Raw genomic sequence first — 26,418 nt, forward strand, 5'->3', positions numbered from 1 at the left:
GGGTCAGACACGCTGGGATGTGCAGGGCACGGGGGTGTCAGTGATTTTGGGGCAACAAGCGGGACAGGACGAGCCTGTGAATCCCCAGCACGGCCCGTTCCCCGGCCCCGCTCCCCGCCGGCCCCTCAGCCCCGCGCCGCCTTCCCCCGCCGCGGTTCCCGTTCCGGCGGGCGGTGCCTTCCCCATCCGGGGTCAGCCCCGCTCCCTTCCTGTTATTCCCGTGCGGGAGGCGGCGGCTGTCGGGGAGCGGCTGCCGGCGCCGCTGCCGCCCGCGCCCGGGGCACAGGCACCGGCCCAGGCGAGGCGAGCGGGGCGGCCGCGGCGGCGGGAGGCGGCCCAGGGCGCGGCCGGCCCGGGGAGGCCGCGGCGGCACCGGGTGAGTGAGGGGGTGAGTGAGGGAGGGAGGCGGGCGCGGCGGGGAGTGAGGGGCCGCTCGCTGGGCTGAGCTGGGCTGAGCTGGGCTGAGCTGAGGGGCCGCTCGCTGAGGGGAGCTGAGGGGGCTCCGGCGGCAGCAGCGCGGGGCTGAGGGGCTGAGGGGCCGCGCTCCGGCCGGGAGAGCCGCATCCCGCCTTGGGCTGCCCGCAGGGACGGGACCCGGGAGGGGAAGAATAGCGGGTTGTTGTTTTGCAGTGTGGGTGCCTCCACCCCTGGAGCTGTTCGCTGTGGATGTGCTCCGGCACGGCTGGGGATGGGGCTGGGTGATGCGGAGCCTCTCCCGATGGATGGGTGTGTGTGTTTTTGTGGATCCTCTCCCCGCACAAGCTCCTGTTTCCAGATGCGCTGGGCTGGCACCGGCGGTGTCTGATCTCTGCTACCTGTGAAACCTTTCCTATTTCGTGCTGATCGGTTTGTGCTGATGTTAGATGTGAAACTGCTGTTTCTTACTAGTATTTGTGTGTTTTCTGGTAGGCTCTATATTAGCAAAACTTTGGCCAAACTAACACAATCTGCCCGCTTGTTTTTCTTTGGGGGTTTTGTGGCTGTTTTCAGTATTCCTTAAGTTATTAAGATGTCGGGCCAATTCCTTCTGCAGCTGTTGTGTATATGTGTCTAACTTTTATAATTTTTATCTGTATTTCTTTTCTTTTTGACTAAAGATCTGATTGAACAAAGGTTACTCTATTCAGAGCAAACAGGAGGCAAGTATATATACTTTAAAAGTAGACAGTAGAGAGTATGATGCTTTTCTTGATTTAATTCTGCAGCAAACTTATAAAGGAGTGGTAAATTGGGTTCTGAGTCTAGATTTTGTAGAACCTGATAGAAAAAAAAATCTATTCTGTTGTGTTAGTTGTTTGTACCTTCACATCCCTGCTCCCAGGCATTCACATTTATCACATTGGATAAAGTCAGAAACTATCCCATCATGATCTGAGTCATTCTTTAGTTTCTTGCACCTCACAGTTAGTTTATAGAGGTGTACTCATACTTGTTGCTTCCATGCTGCAATTCTATAATGCAATGTCATAATCAAAGTCCACTTCTTGTGTGTAAACTTTGTTAGTTCCTAGGAATATTCCAGCACTCAGGGTGATGGGATTTAATAGTGTGCCTGCTATGAGGAACTGACTGAATAAGCTGTTCTAAAATAAAGCTCCATGTGAACTTAAAGCTTCATGATAAATAACTTTATTCTCAAAGGAGAGCATTGGAAAACTTCTGTCAGAGTTATTACTTATTTAGAAGCATATTTTAGCCAATGTAAAGAAACCACACATCAACCAAGCTCACAATGTCCACAGAGGAATTTATGAAACCACACAATTCCTATGGGATCCATGAAATATTCCACTTTTTCATTAGGACAATAAATGCAGCAGCTCCGGGGCTGCAGTTGGAATTTAACTGCTGAGATGCCCTGCATTTCCTAGGTGTTAACTTGGTGCCATTCTTAGCAACCTGAAGACAGTGTTTTGTGTTTTTTCAGGACAGGAGAATCCCAGCCCACAAATCCACGCCAAAGTGTTTTAATTGGCTGCTCCAAATTGTCATTCTGTATCAATGACAAATGTATTCTGTTTGTTGTTGTATTTGCTGTCAGAATGATGGCTCTGAGAGGGTTTTTTTTTTTGGGTTGTTTCTTTTTTTCTTTCTTTCTTTCTGGAGTATTCTTTGGAGAAGGGGGCGTAGCTGATTTGTTTACAAAGCAATTGTGCTTTATTGGAAGTTGTAAAGTGGTTCAATACTTAGTTAACTGTTTCTCTGATAATCAGGCTATTCCTGCTTTCTGTGAGCAAATGGAGGATACTTTTTTTCCAGATAACTCTTTTTTTAAAAGTCGCTCAAAGCTTTAGAATATGGATTTCTGCAGCCAGCAAGGAATTCATGCTTTGCCCTCATGCTATCTCACAAAACGAGCTAAGTAACCTCACAAGAGGTTTGCAGTCACTGGAAGAAAAGCACACCTTTAAAAGGTGTTGTGGCAAAAGGAGTGGAGTTCCTGATCCACAGATCCTCAGATTTTAGTGTGTGTGGTGTGCTTTTTAATGGCTGCTCGTGTGTGATACAACTTGGAACAACACTGATGGTCATCATAAGTTTAATTTCTTCCTGAGTTAAAACTATCTATAAATGATTAGACAACAAGCCTAAGGCTGACATGCAGTCTGCAAAAACTGCTTTCTTGTGTTTTGTACATAAAAGGTCAAACCACTATGAAATTTTGGAGATTTCTGGTGCAGATTCTCTGGGTGTCAGGAATACCCTGAACCACCTGGGAGATGTCACTTGGTTCTAAATGGAAGATTGTTGCTATTGGTTTTGTTTACCTGTTAGAGGGGAGAAGAAATCAGGATGATAATCCATTAGTTCCCAATGTTATGTTTGGATGAGGAGGAGCTAAGATACTTTTCTTTTAACTTCACTACTGATGCAGAAATTTATCATGTTATTTATAACTAGACAAAAATAATACTTAAAAACTCGTATTTCTAGTTTAGTCTTTAAATACCATTATAAAACTAAGTTTTGTCTTACTACCTACTGGTTTGTAATTACTGAAAAATATGTGAGCTCTAGTAAATCCTCCCTACTGAGAAAAAGTGGGCCATATCTGCATTTTTTAAGTGTGTGTGATGAAGTTGGAGGGGGAGCACTTGGAGGGAAAGGATAAGAGTTTGCACTTTGGCTCACTGGAGAACAGATGTGGGGTAAGGTTTGGGGGTTTTGCAGCTTTTTGTGCATTGCGTTCCTTGCTTGTGGGAGTTTTGTCTCATCCTTTTAAAAAGCCAGACATCCAGCTGCTCCAAGGGGATGATGCCTGTCTTTAGCTATGACTAGAAGTGGCCACAAAAATATTTATGCTAAAACTGGATGGGAATTTTCTTTTGCTCTTGAAGTTGAATGTGTCATGGCAAAGAATTCTGTTATAATTGTCTTTGTAGTATCCTAATCCAAATGGGAGCAGTGGAGAGAATACATTTGTTTCTCTCTATATTTAATTGGACAACAAATGTGTGTGATTTGTTTTGATTACGAAGTTGGTCAAGATAACCTCCAGAGGTTCCTCCCAACTGAATTTGTTCTGCAGATCTATTTTTGAATAGTTAATGAAGTGTTAAATGAACCAGAAATAATACTCTGTGTATTAACTGCTGGGTTGTTGTTTGGGGTTTTTTGCTGTTGCAAAACTGGTATAGTATTAATTTTAACAAAATCCAAACAAACAAACCTGTGCAATCCATCAATCAAGCAAACAAGCAAAAAATCCAGCACAAAATCAAGCCTGGGTAGAGGGAATTAAACTGGTTTAAAGAAGAAAAAGAGGCATTTTTATAAATCCTGTATGATAACTTGTAGTCATATGGAAATGCAGCAGACTGAGTAAAGTTTATGTAATTCTTGATCTGACTTCTCAGTCTAAGCAATACTTAATGATTTTGCAGCACATACATTGCTTTATGTGGCATGTATCTACACTTGAATTCTAGAAAAGTATTTTTCTAGTTAATTCTGGGCACAGATTTTGTGCAAGGCAGCCTAAGACGCCTGTGTATTTCAAAGAAGAAATGTGAGGGACAGTGGACATCATCACTTGTTCTTTATTTTCAGTGTTCTTAAAGCCAGCAAAGCAGAGGATAAAAGCACTTGGTCAATTGTGTCTGCTAAGTAAACCCCCTAGGAATGGTTATAGTTATAGTCTGTCTGTGGAAAACTGTACTCACACACCTGAGCTCCAGAAATGTAAAAATGAAATTCTAAGAGGCAGCTGACCTTTGTCAAGGTAAAATGATGGAGCACTGGTGGAGCTTTGGCTCGACTTGCAACATTAGAAGTGGCTGCTTCAGTCAAGTTTAAGAAGAAACAGTTGAGTCAAACATGCAACTTCAGGTTCAGTGATCTCTGGTTTCATGCCCTGTTGCTTTTCACCAGTAGAGGGTTAGATAAATCCCAAAGAGACTGGGGTTTGTTGTTTGGGGTTTTTGTCTACTCGTTAACACACTTGTTTTAATTAACTTATCTTCATGGATTTTTATGCAGAAAAACCTTGGCAGTTTTGCCTACACCTTCTGATTGAAGAGACATTTGCAAATGTAGCTTTTGAGGGTTGTGAACCACAAAGTATATTTGTTGAACATAGGAGACTTACTGAATTGACTAAGACTGACTGTAAATTCCCTGAAATTTTGGGACGGCTGAGTCACATTTATTGTGATAAATCTGTATATTCTGACCCTTTTCTATGACAAAGAAATGTAGAGTAAATGTCCCTTGGGTTATTTTCTCTCCAGCAGAAGAGAGAAAGCTGGATGATTGCCTCCTAGATTGTACAACATGTCAAAAAAACTTATCTGTCATTAAGACTTCACTGTTTTTCTTTTTTTTTTTTTCATACTCGTTAGTCATTCTTTTGCCAATACTTAATCTAGCAGTTAATGGTGATGAATGACTCTTGCCCAATATGTTCCAAGACTGTTCTTGATTTTTAACTCTTCCGGTTAAATTGGGTCCTGCTCCTTCCAAAAACATGAATTTTCTGGTGAAAGGACATTTGTTGTCTTGGAAAAGTGCCCTTCTCTGTTAACTCTTTAGCTGTGGATCCTTGCAGAGGACACTAAATTGTTGAATAAAAAAAAATTGCTCCCTGTTGCAGCCTTATTCCTTCTCTTAGCTATGAGCAATCAACAAAGGAAAAAATTCTTGAACATCCTCAAAATGCAAGAAACTTGGAACATTGCTGAAAGGAAAATATTCAAGATTCAGCATTTCATCTGAGACTAATCAGCCATAAGTAGAAATACATGCCTTTTCTGTGATCTGAATCTAATAGAACAAAATTTCCAGTACCTTGGGGCTTTGACATCTGACTTGCTGGAAAAGTGAGGAGATTGATCTCTGCAAAGACATTGGCAAACTAAATATGGAATGCTTGAAAATATAACTGCAAAAGAGGGAGAATTGAGCAGAGGGATAAAGGCTTGTTTACCAGGCAAGCAGAGTGGAGAGGAATTGTTTTCCCCCAAACTATTCAGTTTCAGTTCTGACATAACTCAATAAATATCCTTTCTGTGAGGAGGAGTGTTGTGATCCAGCTTCAATGCTTGTGCCATTAAGATACTTTTCATTAAATCTGGAAAACACTTAGCTTAACTCTTGACTACAGGCACAGTTTGAAAGGTGGAAGTTAATAGTGCTAACATAAGAAGTTTCTAGATAGAGCTAACTTCCTCTGGGAAAAGGGAAGTCAAGACTATCATTCCAAACACTCCAAAATATGCCTGTCGTGCCATTAAACTGCTAAAGCATGCCACTTGGTCTTCATTTATTTTATTTATATTCCCAGCTCTTTACAGAATAATCAGGAAATGCTGTGACTAATAATAAAAGTGGAAGTGATACTAATAACACTGAAAATTGCTCTTCTGCCTTTGTGGATGTTGAACAACCAGTTCCACTTACCAGTCTATCAAGGCAGTCTCCACTGGTGGGAGGGAAGTGATAAATATATTGTGTTTTATCTTCTTGCAGTTTCATGCTGTCACCTCTGAAATCTTCAATTTTAAGGTGTTAAGTACTGTAAAAGAGCACTTGTCCCAAGAAAGCCTCTGGTGTGTAAGAGCTATTTTTAAAGCAACAACCAGATATCTGGAATAGTCTTGATTGTGGTGTATAATGCCTGTGAGTTCCACTGCCAGCCTAGCAAGTTTTTTACAAAGACTGATTTGTGATAAATTGCATTTGTATTTTAGTGTAAAATGGTAGTATATGAAATTGCAATGCTGTAATTGGAGAGGATAAACTTATATAGTTACATGGAGTTTTGGATAAGAGATTGCTAGTTAAAAGAAAGGGTTTAAATTGATTTTAATATTTTATTTGAGGAGGTAGGGATTAACTCTTTTACTCATGTTCAACCAAGATTGAACATCTAAAATTCTAATAACTCGCCTTCCTCTTCAAGTTGCTCTGAAATGGAGGATAAAGCACTGATGTTGTTATCCCTGCTCAGCAGCACTGCCTTGATCTCAGATAGCTCCAGCTTGGAATGTTTTTTCGGTTCGAGAGCGATGGCAAAAACTCCCACCAAGAGATAAAGATGAAAACAGAAGCCAACGGGCAATAAAACGACAGAGTTTATACATGAAGAAAAGGATAGCAAAACCTATTCCTGACTCTGGAAACTCTTTTTAAATATGTTGTCAAAGTGCATTGTAATCCAGCTCTTCAAGTCTTCTTTCATCACCTCTTTTCCAGGCTTTTCATTGTACATCAGCAGATAGTACAGTATCACAAACAGCTTCAGGCTGATGTGAGAAGTGTAACCATGATTATAGATTCCACTCTCTCGTTGTCCTGGTATGTGAGCAGGTTATTTATTTAGACAACAAAAAGATGCTTTGCAAGATAGATACGCTTCCCTAATTGGTGTTTTTTAATGGATGGAAATTAAATCCGAAACACTTGAGCTTTTGTGGTCTTCTCTTCCAATCCACAGTTAAACTTCACCAGGCTGAGAACTGATTTCAGTCTTTTTGAATATACACACCTATAAAAACATTAATGAAATGTTTCCAAAGAACCATTTAAAAATACTTCCTTGTTAGTGCAAATGTGTAAAATCTTCTCAATAGCAGCGACTGATTATTACCAGTATCTTTTTTTAAATAAAAGCCTTTCAATTTAATATATCCTCCTTACAGAAGTGTGGTTGTAGTAGTAGGCTGCATGTACCTTAGTCTCAAACCATTTAATCTGGGTATGAAAGTGACTTTCTAAACTGGGAAGCTGGGAAATCCTTAAATTACTGCAGAGATGTGACTGACTATCAGTGCTTAAATACCTATGAGTTTATGTCACTTCTTTGGAAGTTCATGTTCCCTATAAACATTATCTATTTAGACAAACACTCTCCATTTCTTTCTGATGCATCAACCGCAAATTGCTGATACACTGACCTTGTTAGAGAAACAGTCTGGGTTACAGCTCGAAGTAGAGAAGAGGGATGCACAGCACACAGCTTCCTGTCTCAGTAGCCCCATGCTTGCCGTGCTTGTGTTGCACAACATGGTTTGCAAAGCAGATGCTGTAAGGAAAGGGGTAATAATAACACTTGCAGCATCTGCCTTAAACACTTGCCCAGTGGTGAAACTTGTTGCGGAAACACCGGAGCTGCCTCTGCATGAGCCACAAAAATGGAGAGTTTCAGTTCTGACCAAAGGCAATGTTTTTCACAGCAATGCTCCATTGTGGGGTGTAGCTGCACAAGCCAAGGAGTGGGGTCACAAGGAGGACACTTTGGGGGATGTGTGCCTTGTATGACACGTAGGGCAGACCCTTAATGACCACCAAAGTAAGACCTGATCATGTGCAGTGTTGAGACCACACCCACTCTCACCTCTCATGCTAATGAGGAACCAAAAACCATTCAAGCTTCTCATGCTAATGGGGATGGTTTGAAACTGGGAGTGAAGCCTGTGGGATCCAACCACCCCTGCGAAGCAGCCCAGGGCACTGGAGGACCAACAGGACACCGCAGGATCCATGGTGGTGACTCTCTGCTTGTACTCTCTCTCCCTCCTCTTTCCTTTATAAACTTAATGCAGCAGAATAATGTTGAAATTGTTGAACAGGCATTGGGTCTCGTTTGCAGCCTAATTAGTACAGGAAACTTTAACATCAAATCTTAACAGATGCTTCTAACAGTCATGTACAGGAATGATAAGCATTTGATTAAGGACACTGAGGAACCATGTCCCAGTTTACCAGAGCTGGTTTTGTGCTTCAGCCTGGAGCAGGCAGCTCCACATGCAGCTTGTGTGCTGACACACACAAGCACAGAGAAAAATGTTTGTTTGCTGTTGTTGAACACAAATGCAAATGCATTGATGTCTTGAGCATCAGGATTGTGGTATCCAACCTGTAAAAAGCAGGGAAAAGTGCTGTTCAACCAGGGTCAACAGCTACAAGAAGAATAAACACTCCCTGAGGTTTCAGAGAAACTTTTTTTTCTTTTTAACTTTCATGAAGCGGTCAGATAAGTTTGCAAAAGGGGAATTTAATCTTGCAGTGTTGTTTCACATAGAAGGCACAGTTTTCCTGTGTGCTTAGGTGCAATACACCAATGTGATCTGTGACCTTTAGGGAGATGAAGCCTGATGGGAGCTATTAGTGGTGCCAAATTCTTTGCAGATGAATATTATCCCCACTTGGTGTGGGGGGTAGGCAGGACAGTCTTGGTCTGTTGAAAATATTTTATCGAAAACTGTTGCTGTTTACCTCTCAGCGGGGTTATCGTCTACTGCTAAATAAATATTTAGTTAATCACCATTGACTGTATCACAAGCAAGTGATAGGGAGTAGGACTTCATTTCTGACTGACCCTTGAAAAGCTGTGGTATTTTCCTGTTGTGATTGTAGCTCATGAAGACAACAGCTTCCACAGGGCAGGGTTTGCACAGAGCTGGATTTGATTGCTGCTATTTTATTCCCTGTGTCTTTGTATAGGATAACCTGCTAAGAACTGCGTGAGTTCCAGCTGTTTATAGGACAAGTGTATTTAGCTGCAGAATTGAGTTTTTTCATTACAGTGGCTGTGCCTTTGTGTTAACTCTGCTACCAACTTCCTTCGCTCAACAAATGGTTTTGAAAAGGGAGCTAAGGAGTAGCTCAGTGGAGAAAGCATTGTTTTAGTTTTTCAGTTGAGGAGTTTAAACAAAGAGAAAAATAAAACAACCTACTTCCATGGCTTTTGCTGAGGCATGTGGTTCCTTACAAATCCCCTAACAAAATGAAGTTGCATGGTATCCTCTGTTTGCCAGTAAATAAAAGATAATGATTTCTGTTAACTGAATTCAGTAAGTCCATGCAGACTAAACTCATGCTCCTGTTAAGTACTATTTGGCTACAGAAGTCTGTAAAGATAACATAAATGGAAAGCTAATTTATATTTAGATTAGAGAACTGAAACTTCTGTTTCCAGTTCACTGTTCTAAGCTTACTATTAAAAATCTGTGAAGATGGCAAGAATAATGTTATCCAGGGCCACTCCAAAAGCTTTTTCTGGTTTTACACATTGGTTGCTTTCAGAGTCTGGAGTAACTTAGTACAGCAGAAAGACTTAATCTCAATTTAAAGTTGCTGCCAGACTGCATCCTAAGAAATGTTACACGGGAAGTAAACAAGATACTGTAAGTCAGTCTGAGCCTGATGTCTTTTTCAGCTGCTTCTCAGTAAAGAAAGGGCACACAGGGTGACTATTCTGGGTAAAGATGAATGCAAATTAATATTTGAACCCTCTTGACACTGTTGCTTGTGTTAGAGAGGCAAATGTGTTGCTGTGTGAGGTCTGCAGTGCCTCTGGAGTTTCACTGCAGTTCTTTCCCTGCCTTTCTGGGTAGGGACAGCTGGGAGAGGAAATCTTTCCTCTTCCTTCAGTGCAACTGGAGGTTCGTCATGCTGCAGCAGTTACTTCTAAAAGCCAAGGTGATAAATCTGGGGAGGTCAGCACTGGGAAAAGTCCTGGATCTGAGTTAGAGATCAGCTACACAGCTGCTCATGTTGGGTGGGGATTCAGACCAGACTGGAGCGCAGAACACCTGGATTAACTCTGCTCTGGTTCCTTGTCTGTGTGCCAGCACTTCCTGTTTTTAAAGATCCTGTTTACTGTCTGCATTCCAAATACCCCAGGAAGGTGGGAGGATGGGAAGAAACATGGGAAGAAAAGTAAACAGCATTATTTAAGGTGGAATTTTTTTTTTTTTTTAGTTATATAACTAGCATTTGTTCCTTTTCAAACCTGGTTTCATTAGTTACATTCTAGAGCAAGCTTTTGTTTACATCATCTGGCACTAATTTCTAAAAGCAGAACTGCATGTGAAAGCTGACACTGAAACCATTAATATTTGCAGCAAGGAGCAGAGTAAGGTTTTGTGGTGTGCTTTGGCTTCGTGTTCTCCTTGATGTTCACATAAAACAATGTTTGTCAGCCATATGAAGGGGAGTATTAAACAAAAATATGTAATCAGAAGAAAACCTTATTTCTATGGGTACAAAATGGCATGTTGCTCTGATTTTGTTGCCAAACCTTAAAGCTTTTGATTTAAACAGCTTGAAAGAATTTGGGTGCTGCTCACTGACCTTCAGAGCTCCCAGCCTACTGTGGAGGAACAGCACAGAGCCAGGTGAAAAGGTAATTCTCATCCTGCTACACAGCAAGCCAAGCTAATTGTTGAAATAGTGAGTAAGCAGATATGTGAAGTGTAAATAGATGATATGTTGCTTTTCTAATTCTTTGTTGTGCTTTATGACTACTAGTCCTCAATAAATAACAAAATCCTGTCCTTTGAGGTGGAGCTAGAGATGGAATTACTGAATGATTTTGGACTAAAAAGGAAAATTTAATTCCAGGCTTTTCTTTGTCTAACAAAGAGAAAAAGTTCTTCCTTTAGCTGGAAGAAAATGTTCTAGGACAGATACTCTGCCTTTGGTATGTCATGGGATCCCTAGGGAGAAGGCACAGTCGTAGTGGGAGCTCTGGAGGTCACCAACAACTTGAAAATGCTCCTTTCTCGTGATCCTGTTTTCATGGCTCCCAGACAGTGAGGGAAGCGATAAACATTGTGCCTGCATGGATGGGGGAGGGCGAGCAAGGGGATTTCAGAATAAGAATTCACAAAGGTCTTTCGGTTTACTTGGAGAGGAAAAAATACTCCAGCAATAGTAAATCTTTTTAAACTGATCATCTTGGATTTGTTTCAGCTGTTTGATCCTGCAGCAACATAACACACATAGTTCCTCTTGGGAAATACTTTGTTGTGAGTTCTTTTTTCAGGATGACCTCACCATTAATTTTATTCATAGTGTCTGAAAGTCACTAGGAGAATATTGTATTCTGAAAAAATAAATCTGGATGTAAGATAACTTTAAAGAGAACAACTCTGAAATGTAGCCACCCCATACTCTCATACCTAACTAAAGTGAAACTGCTTTTCACTAATTTCTAGTGAAGTTTTGCATTCACAGGAAAGAACAATCTTGTATTTCAGCAGTACAGTTATTCTATAGATGTTGCCAATAATTTTAAAGGGCTTTAGCTTTGTCTAGAATAAGGCAAATGTGCTCAGCATTGTTTTTGAAGGGTGGAAGAAATGGGTAACTTCAAATAAAATTGGTAGCGTTTGGAAATACTTGCCTGTTTCTGAAGGAAACTGAATGTTAAGATGTTTTTGACAGTGTTGAATCCTCCTGTTTGCTTCCCTTGGGGCTGCTGTTTGTGATCAGATAAGGAGTTCCGGGTATCTGCTCATTTTCTGGGAAATAAGGACGAAAGCAATACGTATGAAATCAGACACGCCTGCAATGCAACAGTCTGCTGTTTTCTATTCTGAGCAAAGCAGTATTTTTCCCAGTGAAATCTGTGTATGACAGTGTTTTCATGGAGGACAGTTTCAGACATCTTTGTACTCGATTTCCTGGATTCTGGAAGAGTGCCAACTTGGCAAACAGGAAGAACAAAAGGACAGTACTGAAAATACCTAGTCTGGGGTAGTCTTACTGTCACCACACAGCACGTTTGGACAGCAGCAAAATTAGACAAACAACTCTGCCCAGTTCTTTTCATGTTTTAGACTGTCTGATCTGTCTGATGGTGAGAATAAAACATTTTGGCATTTAGAAAGGCTGAAATGTCCCTCGCATTCTGAAAAGTGTTGTTCTTGTTCCAGGAACTCTTTTATTTGCACAAACTCACAGCTTCTGTTTTGGGGATTCCACAGTAGTTTATAAAAGCTTATTTGGGGTCATACCTGTAATTGATACATCTGTCAGTGTGATAGAGAATCAGGGAAATCATTTAACCTACACATGAGTGCACAGTAGATCAGGATCATAAATTGTTGGATTGTTAAATGAATAGATGGCAATGCTAGGAGTCTAAAGGAAACTTCTACCTGGAAAAGAAATCAAATCCAGACACAAATCCTAATGGGCAGCTCTCTGATACCAAAGATCCCACAAAATGTTATAAAACATTGCTGCATCCTGTCTGTAAAAACAGTGTAATGGGATTTGTCTTGTGACTGGAAAAACTAATGGACTTCAATTAAATTGTAGCAGTTTGCTGAATGAGTCATTCAATTTCAAACGTGGGCTGATAAAATTGTATCGAGTGTTTAGTCTGTCCTTTTGAATGGGTTTTGAAACAGTGGCTGATGTGTACAGCAGTGCAGATTATTCAGTGCTCAGTCACTGGGATGTGTGTACCTCTTTGCATAAGCATCCCATACTTTATACTTCAGTACACTATTACAGCACAGTGCACTTCTTGCTTCCTTCTGTGCTCACTGCATTTCCTGCTAGCTGTTGGTTTAGAGAGGGAAGAATTTGCAGAGCCTCAAGAGTACCTGTAGGTACTTGTGCTGATGACAGACAGGCCAAACTATGTCTGCTAAAGTGAACAATTTTTTTCCCCTAAATTGCCCCCCCTGACCTGCAGAGTGTCTTCATCTTGGGGTGATAAAACTGTCATGGTTTACTGAGACCAAATTTTCTAAACTTGGAATGTCATGTTCTTACTAAGGAACTATTTCATCTGTATCAGATGATAGCTGATTTCTATCCTATAAGAAAATAGGTTATAGAAATTAGCATTCATATGCTAATATGTCTGGAAGCATAGTAGGAATCTGTATTATGGAGGATATGTTTATCTTCCTGCTGTCTTCCCTCATGTATGTTTATCCTTTTTGAATGGAATCTCAAAACTAGAGATTGTTTTGCACTAGTCCAGATGTCCCAAAGCTTTTGGCAGGGGGAAAAATGTTTAAGGTCCTTTAGGAAGGTCACGGATTGCAGGTGTGATGAAGTGTTCATTTGAAGTGTTTGCATGTCCCCTTAGTTTGATTTGAATAACATCTCTCTAGAATTCCCTTAAAATTACAGTCCTTTTACTGTCGAAGAACATAATTGATTCTATTTATTCCAGGCAGCCTTCCAGATTTGAAAGTGTACACAGAAACACAAGCTGCCAGCTATACTTCAAAACTGTTTCTGTTTACATTCTTGCTTTCCAAATCCAAACCCTGGAGGCGTGCTTACATGTGCAAGTGAAATGAATGTGCACACAGAGTCACTGCCTGCACCGTTCCAGCACACGCCTGTATCCAGGCTTGAAACAAAACCTGCTGTCTTGGTACAGTGGCCCCAAAAATTGTAGATTTTGGGATGTCACATTTTGGACCGTTTGCAAGTTTTTAAAGAAAAGGTATTGAGTTGTCATTTAAGCTTTGAATTCTTTAAGGAAGCCAAGGGTAATGTTTATTTTGAAGAGTTGCTTGGCTAAAAGGATTTAAATTTTTGATGTATGTGTGTCCCCCACTCCTGGCTCTGTTTCTTTGATGCTGGTTAGGAGGGAGGAGGACTTGCAGTGGAAGGAGGCACCATCCCTGCAGCTGCTCTTGCCCAGCACTGCTGCAGTCAGGCAGCCCCCAGTGCAGACCTGCATTAGGCTGGCTCCATGGGGATCTCAGGAAGGAGCTACAGCAACAGGAGGCAGCAAAAGAAGGGGAAAGTGAGTTGTTTTCTGCCTCTTCCACCCAGTTGGCTCAGGGAGCCCCAGTGCCAGCAGGGTGAGGGGTGAGAACACAACACCTTGGGCAGGGTGAAAATGGGCTCTTATGGTTCAGAAGAGCCTCAGCAGGACGGTGGAACTGGAATTAAAAGGCTGCTGGTATAAACTCAGTCTGTGTTGTGAATATTCAGTTTGGTTGCCGTCCATCTGTACTATCATTGTGTGTGTGGACAGGAGAGCTCATATGACTGCATATCCTTGTTTGTTTGGGGGCTTTGTGCTGCTTTGTGCCATAACAGTGATGTGTTTCTGCCTGTGTTTGCAGTTAAGAAATGTAAATAGGCATGTGATTCAGTGATATGGAGAGGGAACCTCCTTCGTGCATCGCCTGATCAAAAAGATGCCATTTAACTTGTGTGTGTTTGGTTTTATCTGTGAGCTGAGGATCGTTATCAGTGGTTTGGAACCCTCCAAGTTACTCTGAATGGTGTTATTTGGGTTCACTGGTAATGTTTTGTAATTGGTAAGCTTCCCAAGTTTGTCTCTGTAAATACACTGTGTGTGCTGGGAGCTTTCCATTTCAGCATCCGCTCACTGAGGCTATTACAATGATGAGGGAAATAAAACAGCTTCTTTAAGCTCTTTCTTAAAAAGAAGTCAGTTGCAAAGCGTTTCTAAATATGCATGAGGTGGTAGTGGAAAAGCATTTTTCTAAATCTGCAGTGGCACTTCAGTACTTTCATGGATATTTTTAAAAGCCTAAACTACAACTACAAAGGAGGGATTAAAAAAGACAACCCTATTGCTGCTCAGAGTTGCTTAGGAAGCAGTGGATTTGGGAAAACATCATTTTCATTCTAATGTTTCTTTTTAAGAACTGAAGTGTGGCAAGAGCAGGTACTGGATGTACTTGGAAGAAAACTTTTTAGAAAAGAAATGCTATTGCAGCAAGAACGATCACTTTTTTAAAAAAATTATATATAAAATGTTATATATTAATTTTATATGTACATAATTTAATTAATATATACAGAAATGTATTTTTTTTTAATAAATACATATTTTTAAAATTTGCTGAGCATTGCAACCATTGGTTTTCCACAGTGAGAGCTTTCAGGAAGTTGATCCAACAGAAGAGAGGTGAAGCTGTTGGCTTGTGGGTTTCCCTTCCTTTCTGTTGTTAAGAAAACTGAGATAACAGGGGCAGTCCTAGGAGGGTTTGTGACTGCAGTGGTAGGACAAGGAGGAATGGATGCAAACTGAAAGAGGGTAAATTTAGGCTAGGTAGATGTTAGGAAGAAATTCTTGACTGTGAGGGAGGTGAGGCCCTGGCACAGCCCAGAGAAGCTGTGGCTGCCCCATCCCTGGAAGTGTCCAGGGCCAGGCTGGATGGAGCTTGGAGCAACCTGGGATAGTGGAAGGTGTCCCTGCCCATGGCAGGGGAGTTGGAATGAGATGGTCTTTAGGCCCCCATTCTATGATTCTGTGATGGATCTCTCCAAAGTTAAAGAGTAATGAATGCACAAATAAGCAACTTTGTTTCATTGCAGAAAAATTCAGGATACTTTGTGAAAGTATCAGGATTCCAGTAAAGAAAACAAAATGTTTTGTACCTTGAAGTGTTCTTCAGTCTTGTTGCAGGATGCCAACAGTTTATATGTGAAAACATTCTGAACAAACTGGATTTCTTCTGCAAATACACTGGATTTCTTTTGCAAATACACAAATATTGCCTCTGGTTAAGGAAATTAAAAATAGGGATTAAGAGTGTTTATTGGAGTATCACTGTGTGCCTGCTTGGTAGTTCTGCTCTCCTTTTGGCATCTCCCCTCACCCACTGGGCTATAAAACATCTCTGCTCTGTCCAGATTCTGGTTTTCTCATACTCTGTCCCTTTCTCATTTTCTCTCTTTCTCATGCTCATTTCCTCTGCTCTGAGATGGCCTGAGCAGCACAGATAGAGAGTCACACGTGTTCCCCTCCTTTCCTCTGGCTTGGCAGGGACATTCCTGCAGCTGCCAAAGGGAACTGGAGCAGGGCATTGGCGCTAAATTAAACAAGCCCAACTACAAAGTGTTAGTGGGGCTCAATTCTTCTGTCTCATTCATGGAAAAAAGGGTTTGTTGTTGGAGTAAGTAGCTTATACTGATCTGAAACAGCTATGGCCAAGTCTTCTGTGTACATGGATTCTTAAAATCAAGTTTAGAGCTTTTAATAAGTGTTTATAACAATTACGTAAGTGTTGTTTGAATACTTTAGAGATTTGAGATGAGAAAAAAAATACTTAAATGGGGAAGCATTGGTTTAGCTAAACTTAAAAGAGCTGATGGTGTGTATCATCCAAATTATAATAAATGCTTCACTTTCTGAATTAAAACTGTGGAGAACTTGGCTTGAGTTTTGCTTAAAAATTTCTATAATAATTTGAGTATTAGACATTTTCATCCCCCTGCTATTTAAGTTCTATTAATGAATTAGAAGTTCAGATAAAAAATATCGTCTATTCTTAAGGCTGTATGTATATTGGCTTTTTTTCCAAGCTAGTGTGTTCTATTAACTGTTTTGTTTGAGTAGATATTTAGATTCCAATACAACTTCTTAGGCTTATTTTTATCAAGCCTTTTTTATGAATGCAAAATACAGCCCTGAATATTCATCTACAATTACAAGCAGCGTTTGAACCATTTTATCTGAAATCCTTGGTGATGTTTGTATTTAAAATTTTGACATTTAACTTTCTGATCTTCACTCAGGTTTACACGATACGAATCACTGCTTGAAAAGCTTGAAGTACAAAGTTACCCCAAGAGTTAAAAATGCCTCCGCGGCCGTCGTCCGGTGAATTATGGGGCATCCACTTGATGCCCCCCAGGATCCTGGTGGAGTGTCTCCTCCCAAATGGAATGATAGTGACTCTAGAATGCCTCCGTGAGGCCACCTTACTGACTATTAAACATGAACTCTTTAAAGAAGCAAGGAAGTACCCTCTCTATCAGCTCCTTCAAGATGAATCTTCTTACATTTTTGTAAGTGTTACACAAGAAGCAGAGAGAGAAGAGTTTTTCGATGAAACGCGGAGACTTTGTGACCTGCGACTGTTTCAGCCTTTCCTGAAAGTTATTGAACCAGTAGGTAACAGAGAAGAAAAGATTCTTAATAGAGAAATAGGTGAGATTATCTTTTTTTTTTTTTTTAATGTAATCTGTTTAACTGATTATCCTCTTCAAAATACAAAGAATTGAAATGGGCCGTGTTTGTCACCTGTATCCATCATGTTTCATAACTGCCAGTTGTTGCATCAAATGTCCAAAGATACTGATCATAGTAAATCCAATATTTATAGTCAGTGAGTTAAACTTCTTTTTTCTGGTCTGTTTCATTCACCTTGGCTTTTTAAAATGTATTTGTAATTGCCTGTGGGTTAGAGGGTATCTTTGCTCATCTTTTATTTGCATGATTTCATCTTATTACAGAGCAACACCTGTCATATTGTTTGGGAATTTATTTTTAAGTTTACACGATTGTAATTTCTAGGTTTAACTACAAATCACATTTGTGGACAGACATTTTAATACTGCTCTAGCTTGCTTAGAAAGTCAGATTTCAGAAATTAGATTTTTTTCACCTTTCCTCTTCCCCCTCTGACAAAAGAGCATAGGGAGAGGAGGGAAAAAAACACCTGAAGTTGGAGATGCAAAGGTGAGACAAACTGTGCTGTTTTGAATCATCTCTAGAGCAGCTTATGGTTTACCATGATCCATTGAGGAAGCACAGGGAGTCTGGCATTTGTTCCAACATCTTGGTTAAGTATCAAATTGAGAGAGTACAAACATACCCACTCCTGTTTCATTGCTAACAAATGTGTACTGCAGTGGCAGAGACTTGTCAACTGGAAATACTTGTTCTGAGGTACTACTAATTGTTAAATGATTTAATTGTGACGAATGCATAATAAGTAAATTACTTCTGTTTTGTAAAGCACAACATGTTCAGAACTTGGGGAAAGTAGTGGTTAGGTAACCATGCAACACGACAATTGAAAGTTTCCATTTGAACACTCATGCATAAATGATGATTTATCAAAGTAATCTCATTAAAGTAAATGGAATTTCATCTGAGACTGAGCACCTGAAAGAAAGGCACTGTTACTATATGAATATGTGTCAAAGAGCTCAAATTCAGTGTCTCTTGGAGTGCTCATTGCAGTTCTTAAATAATGTAGGTCATTAAAAGAATTAATAGCTGTCATTCAGTTGAAAGCAAAGTTTATTATGGTCTTAATAGCTACCAATAATCCTGCCAGAGTTTGAGAAAAAATCAGATTTCACAGCTCTTCTGGTCCCCTTAGGAAACTCTGTGCTGATTTTAAAGGAAGTTGAGTCCTGGTCCTTTTCCTCCAGGTTGCATGTTGGCTGTGAGAGCAGTGATTTAAGGCTTCCACGATCTTCAGGGAATGTACACCTGTTTTCTAACCTTTTCTGTGTCTGCTGAGTGCACTTTAGAACTATGTAGTTCATGAATGATATAAAACAATTACGTATGCATGTAGAATCTGGCACATATTTTAGGCTGTGTTTTAAGTTGCCTTTTTTGTGACTGAAGAAATTTTTAGCTCTACTTGTCAGTTACAATTATATCCTCCTGCTGCTCCAATGCTGTAGGTTTTGCTATTGGCATGCCTGTCTGTGAGTTTGACATGGTCAAGGATCCAGAAGTCCAAGACTTCAGAAGGAACATTCTTAATGTCTGTAAAGAGGCCGTGGATCTGCGAGATGCCAACGCCCCACACAGCAGAGCACTGTATGTCTATCCCCCAAATGTAGAGTCCTCAGCTGAACTCCCCAAACACATCTACAACAAACTAGACAAAGGTAAGGGCAATATTTACAGCAGAAGCAGAATATGTTTTCTGTGTTGACTTAGATCACTGTTTTATGTGCTGTATTTAGTACACTCCAGCAATTATTTTAAGTTATTCAGATTAATTTTCTTGATGAACTCTGCATTCAAAACGATTATTTAAAACTGTGCTGTTCTAACCGAATCTTGAAATATAACTCAGTAAATAGAGGTGAATTTTTTGGTGGGTGGGAACGCTTGTTGGCTTTGCAGTTTTCTGTGGCATTCAGATATCTGGGATTAAATGATGCTGATTCACTGAGTTACCTTGCAGTCCTCAAATATGAAAGAGTTACTGCTGTTTTATTTGAAGGCCAAAATAGTAGTATTCAGTTAATAAAAATATTATTAACCTCAGGGCTAAAAGTTTGAATTTCCACCACAGTCAAAAATAACTTTAATACATTCAGTTCCTTGCAGAAATTATAAACTCTCTCAGTTTGGGCAATGAATCTTGTTTACATCTTCTTTTAATACTAAAAGCAAATCTCTGTGTTGAGGAGACATGGGAGTTGTTTGGTTTGGGGGTTATTTTGGGTTTGTGCATTTTGTTTGGAAACTGCATTGAAAATGATAGGCTTGACATTATTTTGCATTTATTCCAGGGCAAATTATAGTGGTGATTTGGGTAATAGTCTCACCAAACAATGATAAGCAGAAATACACCCTAAAAATCAATCATGACTGTGTGCCTGAGCAAGTTATTGCTGAAGCAATTAGAAAGAAAACTCGAAGTATGTTGCTGTCATCTGAACAACTGAAGCTTTGTGTCTTGGAGTACCAGGGCAAATACATTTTAAAAGTCTGTGGCTGTGATGAGTACTTGCTAGAAAAGTGTCCACTGAGCCAGTATAAGGTGAGTAACATAAAGGATTTCTTTTGAACTACACCAAAATAATCCAAATTTGTGGGGAGAAAAATTATTAGTATTAGATCTGGCTTTTTCATTAACTTAATCAAAAACATAGGAAGTGATAGTGTGTGCACAAATTGGCTAATGTATGTGCTTCAGAAGGGAGAGGGGGGAGGAAAGGTGGTTTGAGCTAGAATTTATATTACTCATGTAATTTTTCTTCTTTGAATGTTTCCCTCTAATGTTAGTGCTAAATCAAAGGTAGGTACTTTCAGAATTATCCTAGATTTTTAATGGCAAGAGATGAGCTATATTTGAATGGTGCTGATGTAATAAAACAGGAAATTTGATCAGATTATACATTAACAACCATTGCTACTGTAAATCCTGTCCTGAAGGGGTGGTAAAAGAGAAAACTGTTTTCCTGTTACAGCTTTATCATTACTTTAATGAGATAAAAAATGTAGACTTCCAGCACTGCAGAAATAATTTGCTGAGCCTTTCTTGTGTCTGTCTGTCCTTCACTGCCTGGGTTTGTGAGTGCTGGGAATGTGAGACACAACATGGGACAGAAGAGCATCTGAGCAGCCTCTCTGGAGCAGACAGCAGCATTACCCTGTAGACTTCCTGACAGGCTGCTGCTGCTTCCTCTTGGAGGAATGTATTGTTGTAATAAACTGCTCCCATTCCTTCGGCTAAAATGGTTGACAATCTGATCTTCAGAGCAGTGGAGGAGAGAAGGAGGGGTGGGGGATCCTGAATAATGGGAAAAGTATCTCTGTACTCTGGGAGCTGGGGAACAAGTGCAGGCATACATGAATAATTTTGCAGAGTCATCTGAAGATCAAACAGCAGACCTATTTGATCTAGCGTGGATTCTTCAGACGCATCTGGTCTGCCTTTGCTGTGCCTCAGCAGAACTTGCTCATTAACTCCAGGCTGGACCTGTCCTAACACACTGTGTTTTGTGGTGGTGTTGCCAGACTAACTGCTCCCAGCACTCAGACCTGAATGGACAGGTGCAGTGTGTCAGGATCAGGGCTGAGCGTGGGGTGATGAGCACAACTGAACCAAAGATGAGCCTGTCTGCTGCTTGCCTTGTGCTCCCTGCCTGGGACTGGCACTATCAGTCACCTGTGCTGCACTGCAGGTTGGTACAGCCCTTGCTGTTCCAAAACAGCTCAAATGCTTCCAGGAACAACTCAAATCCATCTCCTTTGTGCTGCACTGTGCCAGGGCTAAGGAGCTCTACGAGAAGCCCAGCTGATGTTTTTTTCAGCTCCCATCTTTCTCTCCAGTTCAACCTTCCATTGCTGGAGATGTTCACACCTCAAAACCAGGAAGTGTGGCTGTGTGACCCTACCCAGCAACATGTTCAAACTGCTGGGTGCTGTACCTGCTGTCACTGTACAGGGTGTGCATGATAAGCTCTTTCACTTTTCTATCCAAGTATCTTTAGGTTTCCATTACCAAGAGTGTAGACTTTGAAAAGACACAACATTTTGGTGTGGCAATAGGACACGAATTAAAGATGCTTGACTCCAGTCAGAAGGCAATAGAAATCAGAAGGTTTTATTTACAATTCATTCAGCCTTTTTATAACATGCTGCACTAAAGGGCACATTATAGGTCCATAGGACTGACACCTCTCCCATTGCCTAAGTAACAGAAATAATAAACAACACCTGTTGTTATGGGAAAGGAGTATTGTTCACACAAGGTTGTTTTGGGAAAAAGAAAACTGTTGAAAAGTTTCTCTTGGGAAGAGCTGGCAATTTTCAGTCTCAGAAAATACAGGGTCCATGTTTTGTTTGTTTCCTTGCAGTACATCAGGAGCTGTATCATGCTTGGCCGCATGCCCAACCTGATGCTGATGGCCAAGGAGAGCCTGTACACGCAGCTGCCCCTGGACACCTTCACCATGCCCTCCTACTCCAGGAGAATCTCCACAGCCACGCCCTACATGAACGGGGAGGCCACCACCAAATCCCTCTGGACCATAAACAGTGCTCTCAGAATAAGGATCCTCTGTGCAACCTATGTAAATGTGAACATCAGGGACATAGACAAGGTATGGCATCACCTGTGGCTTCTCGGCAGCTCCCTCCTGAGTGTTCTGTTTTGACACTGGAAAATAATTGTTATTTAACACGTTGGAAAAAAATACCACTCTTTAACTTACATTGGAGTATTTAATTCATGTGTATTCACCTGTGTTTTAGCATCTTGAAACTTTTCTATGCTGCTTAAAAAGTGTGAGTTGTGGTAATTAGCTAAATATTCTGCCTGGTAGGAGCAGGGCTCTGTTTGCTTAGCAACTTCAGCAGAGTATGAAATGGAGAGAAAAATGTTATCAGTCTTCTAAGTAATTATGTTTAAGAAATATTACAGTAACTAAGAGCGCTTTTGATGAGGGAATGCTCTTTGTTTATGGAAATAAAGGTGTGGTGATAAGGGAGCAAAAGGCAGGTGTAGGGTTCAATTCCACTGAAGACATCTACAACCGTGCCTCTCTTTCCTTGGAATTCCTTTCACAATGCCTTGGCACAGGAAGAATTGAGAATAAATTCCAGAGGGTTTTTTTTAGTGTTCATTTCAAGTTTGCTACTGTATTTTTAGGAACTAGTTTTGCAATTAATGAGGAGAAAAACCAAAACACTTTCTCTAGAAGGATATGCTCATAAATTGTGCTTCACACACAATAGAGCATGAATTAATTTGAGGAGTGGTGGGGCTGTTTAGTTTTCAGTTTTAGTTTTTTTTTTCATTTGCTGAAAATGAAAGGATAATGTGTTGTAATCATGGTACATGTTGACTGCAATGAAAAGAGTTGTTTATAGTAACATTTCAAAGACTAATATGGATGTTGTTTTCAGATCTATGTTAGGACAGGTATCTACCATGGAGGGGAACCTTTGTGTGACAATGTGAATACTCAGAGGGTACCTTGTTCTAATCCCAGGTAAGATGAATACCTGACTGCAAAGAGCCTGACTTTCAGGGCATCATAAATGATAGCACTGAAGGAGTAAAGGCTCAGCTTAGGCATTACTCAGGTAGAACTCCTGGCATGAAATCCTTTACCTTAAGTTTTGCAAAAATATATTTTACATAACACTATATATAAAAATAGCATTAGTTTAATTCAAACACAAGCATTTTGTCTTGTACATAGTAGTATAGTATAGAATATATTTTCAGAATGTTTGACAAACCATCAATATTACCTGGAAAAAATAAATCACATAAACTTACAAGTGCAAAACAAAGTTTTATATGAATATATATAAACATTAAGGATAATCTTTTAGCCACCTGTTCTCATAACTTTGACTAATGAAGAGGTGTGAAATTTCAGCACCTGCTAAGATTAGATGTGTGCAGAAGTAATTCTTTGCTTGCATTTTCTGACTTCATGTCTTTAATAATAATTTTTAAAACTCTTATCTGTACATTTTCTATGAGTATGATTAGGTTTTATAATTAAAGGACTAATAATATACATAATTGGTGAAAAATAGGCTCTCCTGAGTTGCCCCGAATACTGCTGTACTTGAGCTGATAGTTTAAACTATTTTAGAGAGAAAATCTTGGAAAGGTGGTGAGGGTTATGCCTTGAAATCATGTATATGGTCACACAAGATCTGTATTAGATGAAATGAACACATCAGAAAAGTGAATTAAAGTTTATCTGCCAATTTCTTTATCCTTAGAGAAGGGCTTTCACAGTTATTTCTTTGTAAAAATGCTTTCAGTAGCTACAGATACATTGAAAAATTAATGTTGTCTTTGGAAGCTGCTGTCTCTTTCAGCTGAGAAAATTCTGTATGACAATCCGCTTAGGGGAAGAAACTGGATCAGAAGTTCCTCTTCAAAAGCACAGCTCTACCAACTGAGAGCTAAATTCTGCTTAGAGAAGTTCATGAAAACAAAATCAAACTATTCCTGTAGAACCAATCTGTGCTATTATTACTATAGTAAATAGAAAAATATTTGACTTAGGAATATTGCTTTGGATTTTCACATTCTATCCCCATCCTGCAGACATCTTTTTTATGTTCCAACAGTTCAAATTTAGTTTGGTTTTGAAAGCTCTTTTTCCCAGTTGCCTTTTTCCCCTGAAGGGAAACAGTTTCACAAGCTAAACCTTACATCAGTGTAGCATATATGCAAATCCAGTATCTTTAGGCTGCAGGAATTGAACCTCACATGGCTTTTTAAACAGTGTTGGGGTTAAAACACTATTGGGGAAGTTTCCATTCCCAAAAATAGTGAACGTAGTCAAATGCGTATATGGACACCCTTTTTCAGTAAGGAAGTGTGCTCTGTATGCAAATCCACAGTTTAGGACTATAACAGATGCCTTTTGGTTGAGTGAATGATGTCTCCTTTAACCTGGTCTAAATTCTGCCCTTTCAATCTTGCAGATGGAATGAGTGGCTGTTGTATGACATGTACATTCCTGATCTCCCACGGGCCGCTCGCCTCTGCCTCTCCATCTGCTCCGTTAAAGGCCGCAAGGGTGCCAAGGAGGTAAAACACCTCATGCATTTATTGTACTAATGAGCCAAACCTACTTAAATCAAGTTTGGGAAGATATTTGGTAAATGCTGTCCTGGCAATGAGTCTCAGTGCAATGTTTGATTTGAATCTGATTAAAATAGGTGTGTTTCTTTTCTTGGGGGGATTTTTTTGTGTTTGGAAATTAAACAACACAGAAAAAAACTTGTCAGTTCAGCCCTGTAAATCTTGCCTATGCTCACTGCCAGACACAAAGACCATGTTAGGGTTTTGAGGTAGAGATGCTTTTAAAATTAATTTTCAAAACCCATATTACTAACCTATTTATTTTTAAAGGACATTTAATTTTAAAGTATTATTTGTACTTTTAGAGTTGAATTTTCAAGCAAAAAAATTTTGTATTCCTTTAGCATTTGATGCAAGACCTCAAATAGTAATTTTTAAGAATCTACACATGCAACATTTAATTTTTAGCCAGCAGCATCCTTACATTGTGAGTTTGAGTGTGTGTTGAGTGTGTGTCAAAGTTAATATGTACGGTGCTTGCCTATGAGCAGGTCTGTGAACTTTACAGAATGATTTGGGTTAGAAGGGATCCTTAAAGATCATCCAGTTCCACCCCCCTCCCACTAGCCTAGGTTGCTCCAAGCCCCATCCAACTTGGCTTTGAACACTTCCAGGAATGGGGCAGCCACAACTTCTCTGGGCAACCTGTGCCAGTGTCTAACTACCCTTACAATAAAAACCCCTATTTCTTTTGTCCAATCTAAAAATATTGGCCTCAAGTTCAAAAATGTTGCCTCTTGTTCTGTCACTACAGGACTTAGTAAAAAATCTCTTTGTCAGAAAACCCTTCTCCATCATCCTGACTTATTCTGGTGTGAGGAAGATGTGTGCATGTGTTTAGAATTCGTTTAGTATAATTTTGTTAAAGGACTGTCATGACAGCCATTCATAGAAAAAAACATGGTACACCTTCCACAACTTGCTTTCTGCTAATCTGGGGGTGTAACACCTTGATCTGGGGTGAAAATGTTGTTTCTCCTGACTTGCTCTGCAGTAATCCATAGATGACACCGAAAAAATCATATTTTAATCTCTTTAAGGAGCACTGTCCATTGGCTTGGGGAAATATAAACATGTTCGATTACACAGACACTCTGGTATCTGGGAAAATGGCTTTGAATCTTTGGGCAGTACCTCATGGGCTGGAGGATTTGTTGAATCCTATTGGTGTTACTGGATCAAATCCAAATAAGGTATTTGCATGCCAGCTTCCCCCTTAAGAGTACATTTTCAAAATATGCTGTATTCTGGTTGCTGTCATTCAGCAGAAAAAGTAACTTTAATTCCCTTGGCCTAGGAAACTCCATGCTTAGAGCTGGAATTTGATTGGTTTAGCAACCCTGTAAAGTTTCCAGATATGACAGTGATTGAAGAACATGCAAATTGGACAATTTCACGGGAACTGGGATTCAACTACAGCTACGCAGGGCAGGTAAGGCAAACTCCCCCTCCAGGATTAGCTATTCAAATGTTAAACTATTATTTACTGCTTTATTTTACTCAGTGTGTCAGTGACAAAACTTCTGGTTTTACATCCTCATTTACTCTAAAATCAAAAAATCAAATTTTTGTTGTGTGTTTGGTCAAATGAGCAATATATTCTCCTTTCTTTATATGACCAGTAGAGTGACATAATGCTTCACTGACCAACCAGAACACCCCAAAGAGAAACTATTTTACTGTGGTTTTGACATTTTTGTATCACTAATTCAGGTGTTAAGCTACTTAGTTTAACTTTTCCAAAGTTGCAATTCTCAATGATACTGTTTTTCTTTGTTGCAGTTTCATGTTTCTAGTTAGGCTTTCCTGAGTAACCCAAAGGTGCTTAGAACTCTTTCCTGTCTTTTTGATGGGCTAGTTATGACCGCAAGCACACGGAATTTTAAGGGAATCCATGGACATACACATGGGTGTAGTCCTTTATCTCACTTTTTCCACAAACAGAACTTGTGCATTACAATTGGCTTTTTGGTGAGGTTTGGAGCTTTCTTCAAAGCACTTTTTTTGGACGATGAAAGGAACTAAAAACAGAAAAGCAGTAAAGCTAAAAATGCTCTTTATTTAAAGCCAAGGC

At 40.0% G+C, this 26,418-nt stretch overlaps 1 protein-coding gene and 1 long non-coding RNA gene across 2 annotated transcripts in view; one reads left to right on the top strand and one right to left on the bottom strand.

Annotated features, from left to right (window-relative positions):
- Nucleotides 1–738: 738 nt before the first annotated feature.
- Nucleotides 739–16,860, bottom strand: LOC310913251. The gene is made up of 4 exons (XR_014590786.1): nt 16,767–16,860; nt 7,835–7,990; nt 7,395–7,522; nt 739–6,985 (listed from the first exon to the last, which is right to left on the bottom strand). It is a non-coding gene; the product is annotated as an uncharacterized lncRNA (long non-coding RNA).
- The window catches only part of PIK3CA (phosphatidylinositol-4,5-bisphosphate 3-kinase catalytic subunit alpha), a 32,914-nt gene continuing 16,134 nt past the window's right edge, over nt 9,639–26,418 (top strand). Inside the window, exons 1-10 of the mRNA XM_083868505.1 lie at nt 9,639–10,180; nt 10,546–10,627; nt 16,759–17,173; nt 18,667–18,876; nt 19,510–19,760; nt 21,583–21,828; nt 22,634–22,719; nt 24,185–24,290; nt 25,385–25,537; nt 25,642–25,776. Of these exons, the coding sequence (XP_083724631.1) occupies nt 16,822–17,173; nt 18,667–18,876; nt 19,510–19,760; nt 21,583–21,828; nt 22,634–22,719; nt 24,185–24,290; nt 25,385–25,537; nt 25,642–25,776 (1,539 nt within the window). The 5' untranslated portion in view covers nt 9,639–10,180; nt 10,546–10,627; nt 16,759–16,821. The remainder of the gene's footprint in view (nt 10,181–10,545; nt 10,628–16,758; nt 17,174–18,666; nt 18,877–19,509; nt 19,761–21,582; nt 21,829–22,633; nt 22,720–24,184; nt 24,291–25,384; nt 25,538–25,641; nt 25,777–26,418) is intronic.

This window comes from Zosterops lateralis (assembly GCF_965231275.1).
Source record: "Zosterops lateralis genome assembly, chromosome: 10".
Classification (NCBI taxonomy): domain Eukaryota; kingdom Metazoa; phylum Chordata; class Aves; order Passeriformes; family Zosteropidae; genus Zosterops; species Zosterops lateralis.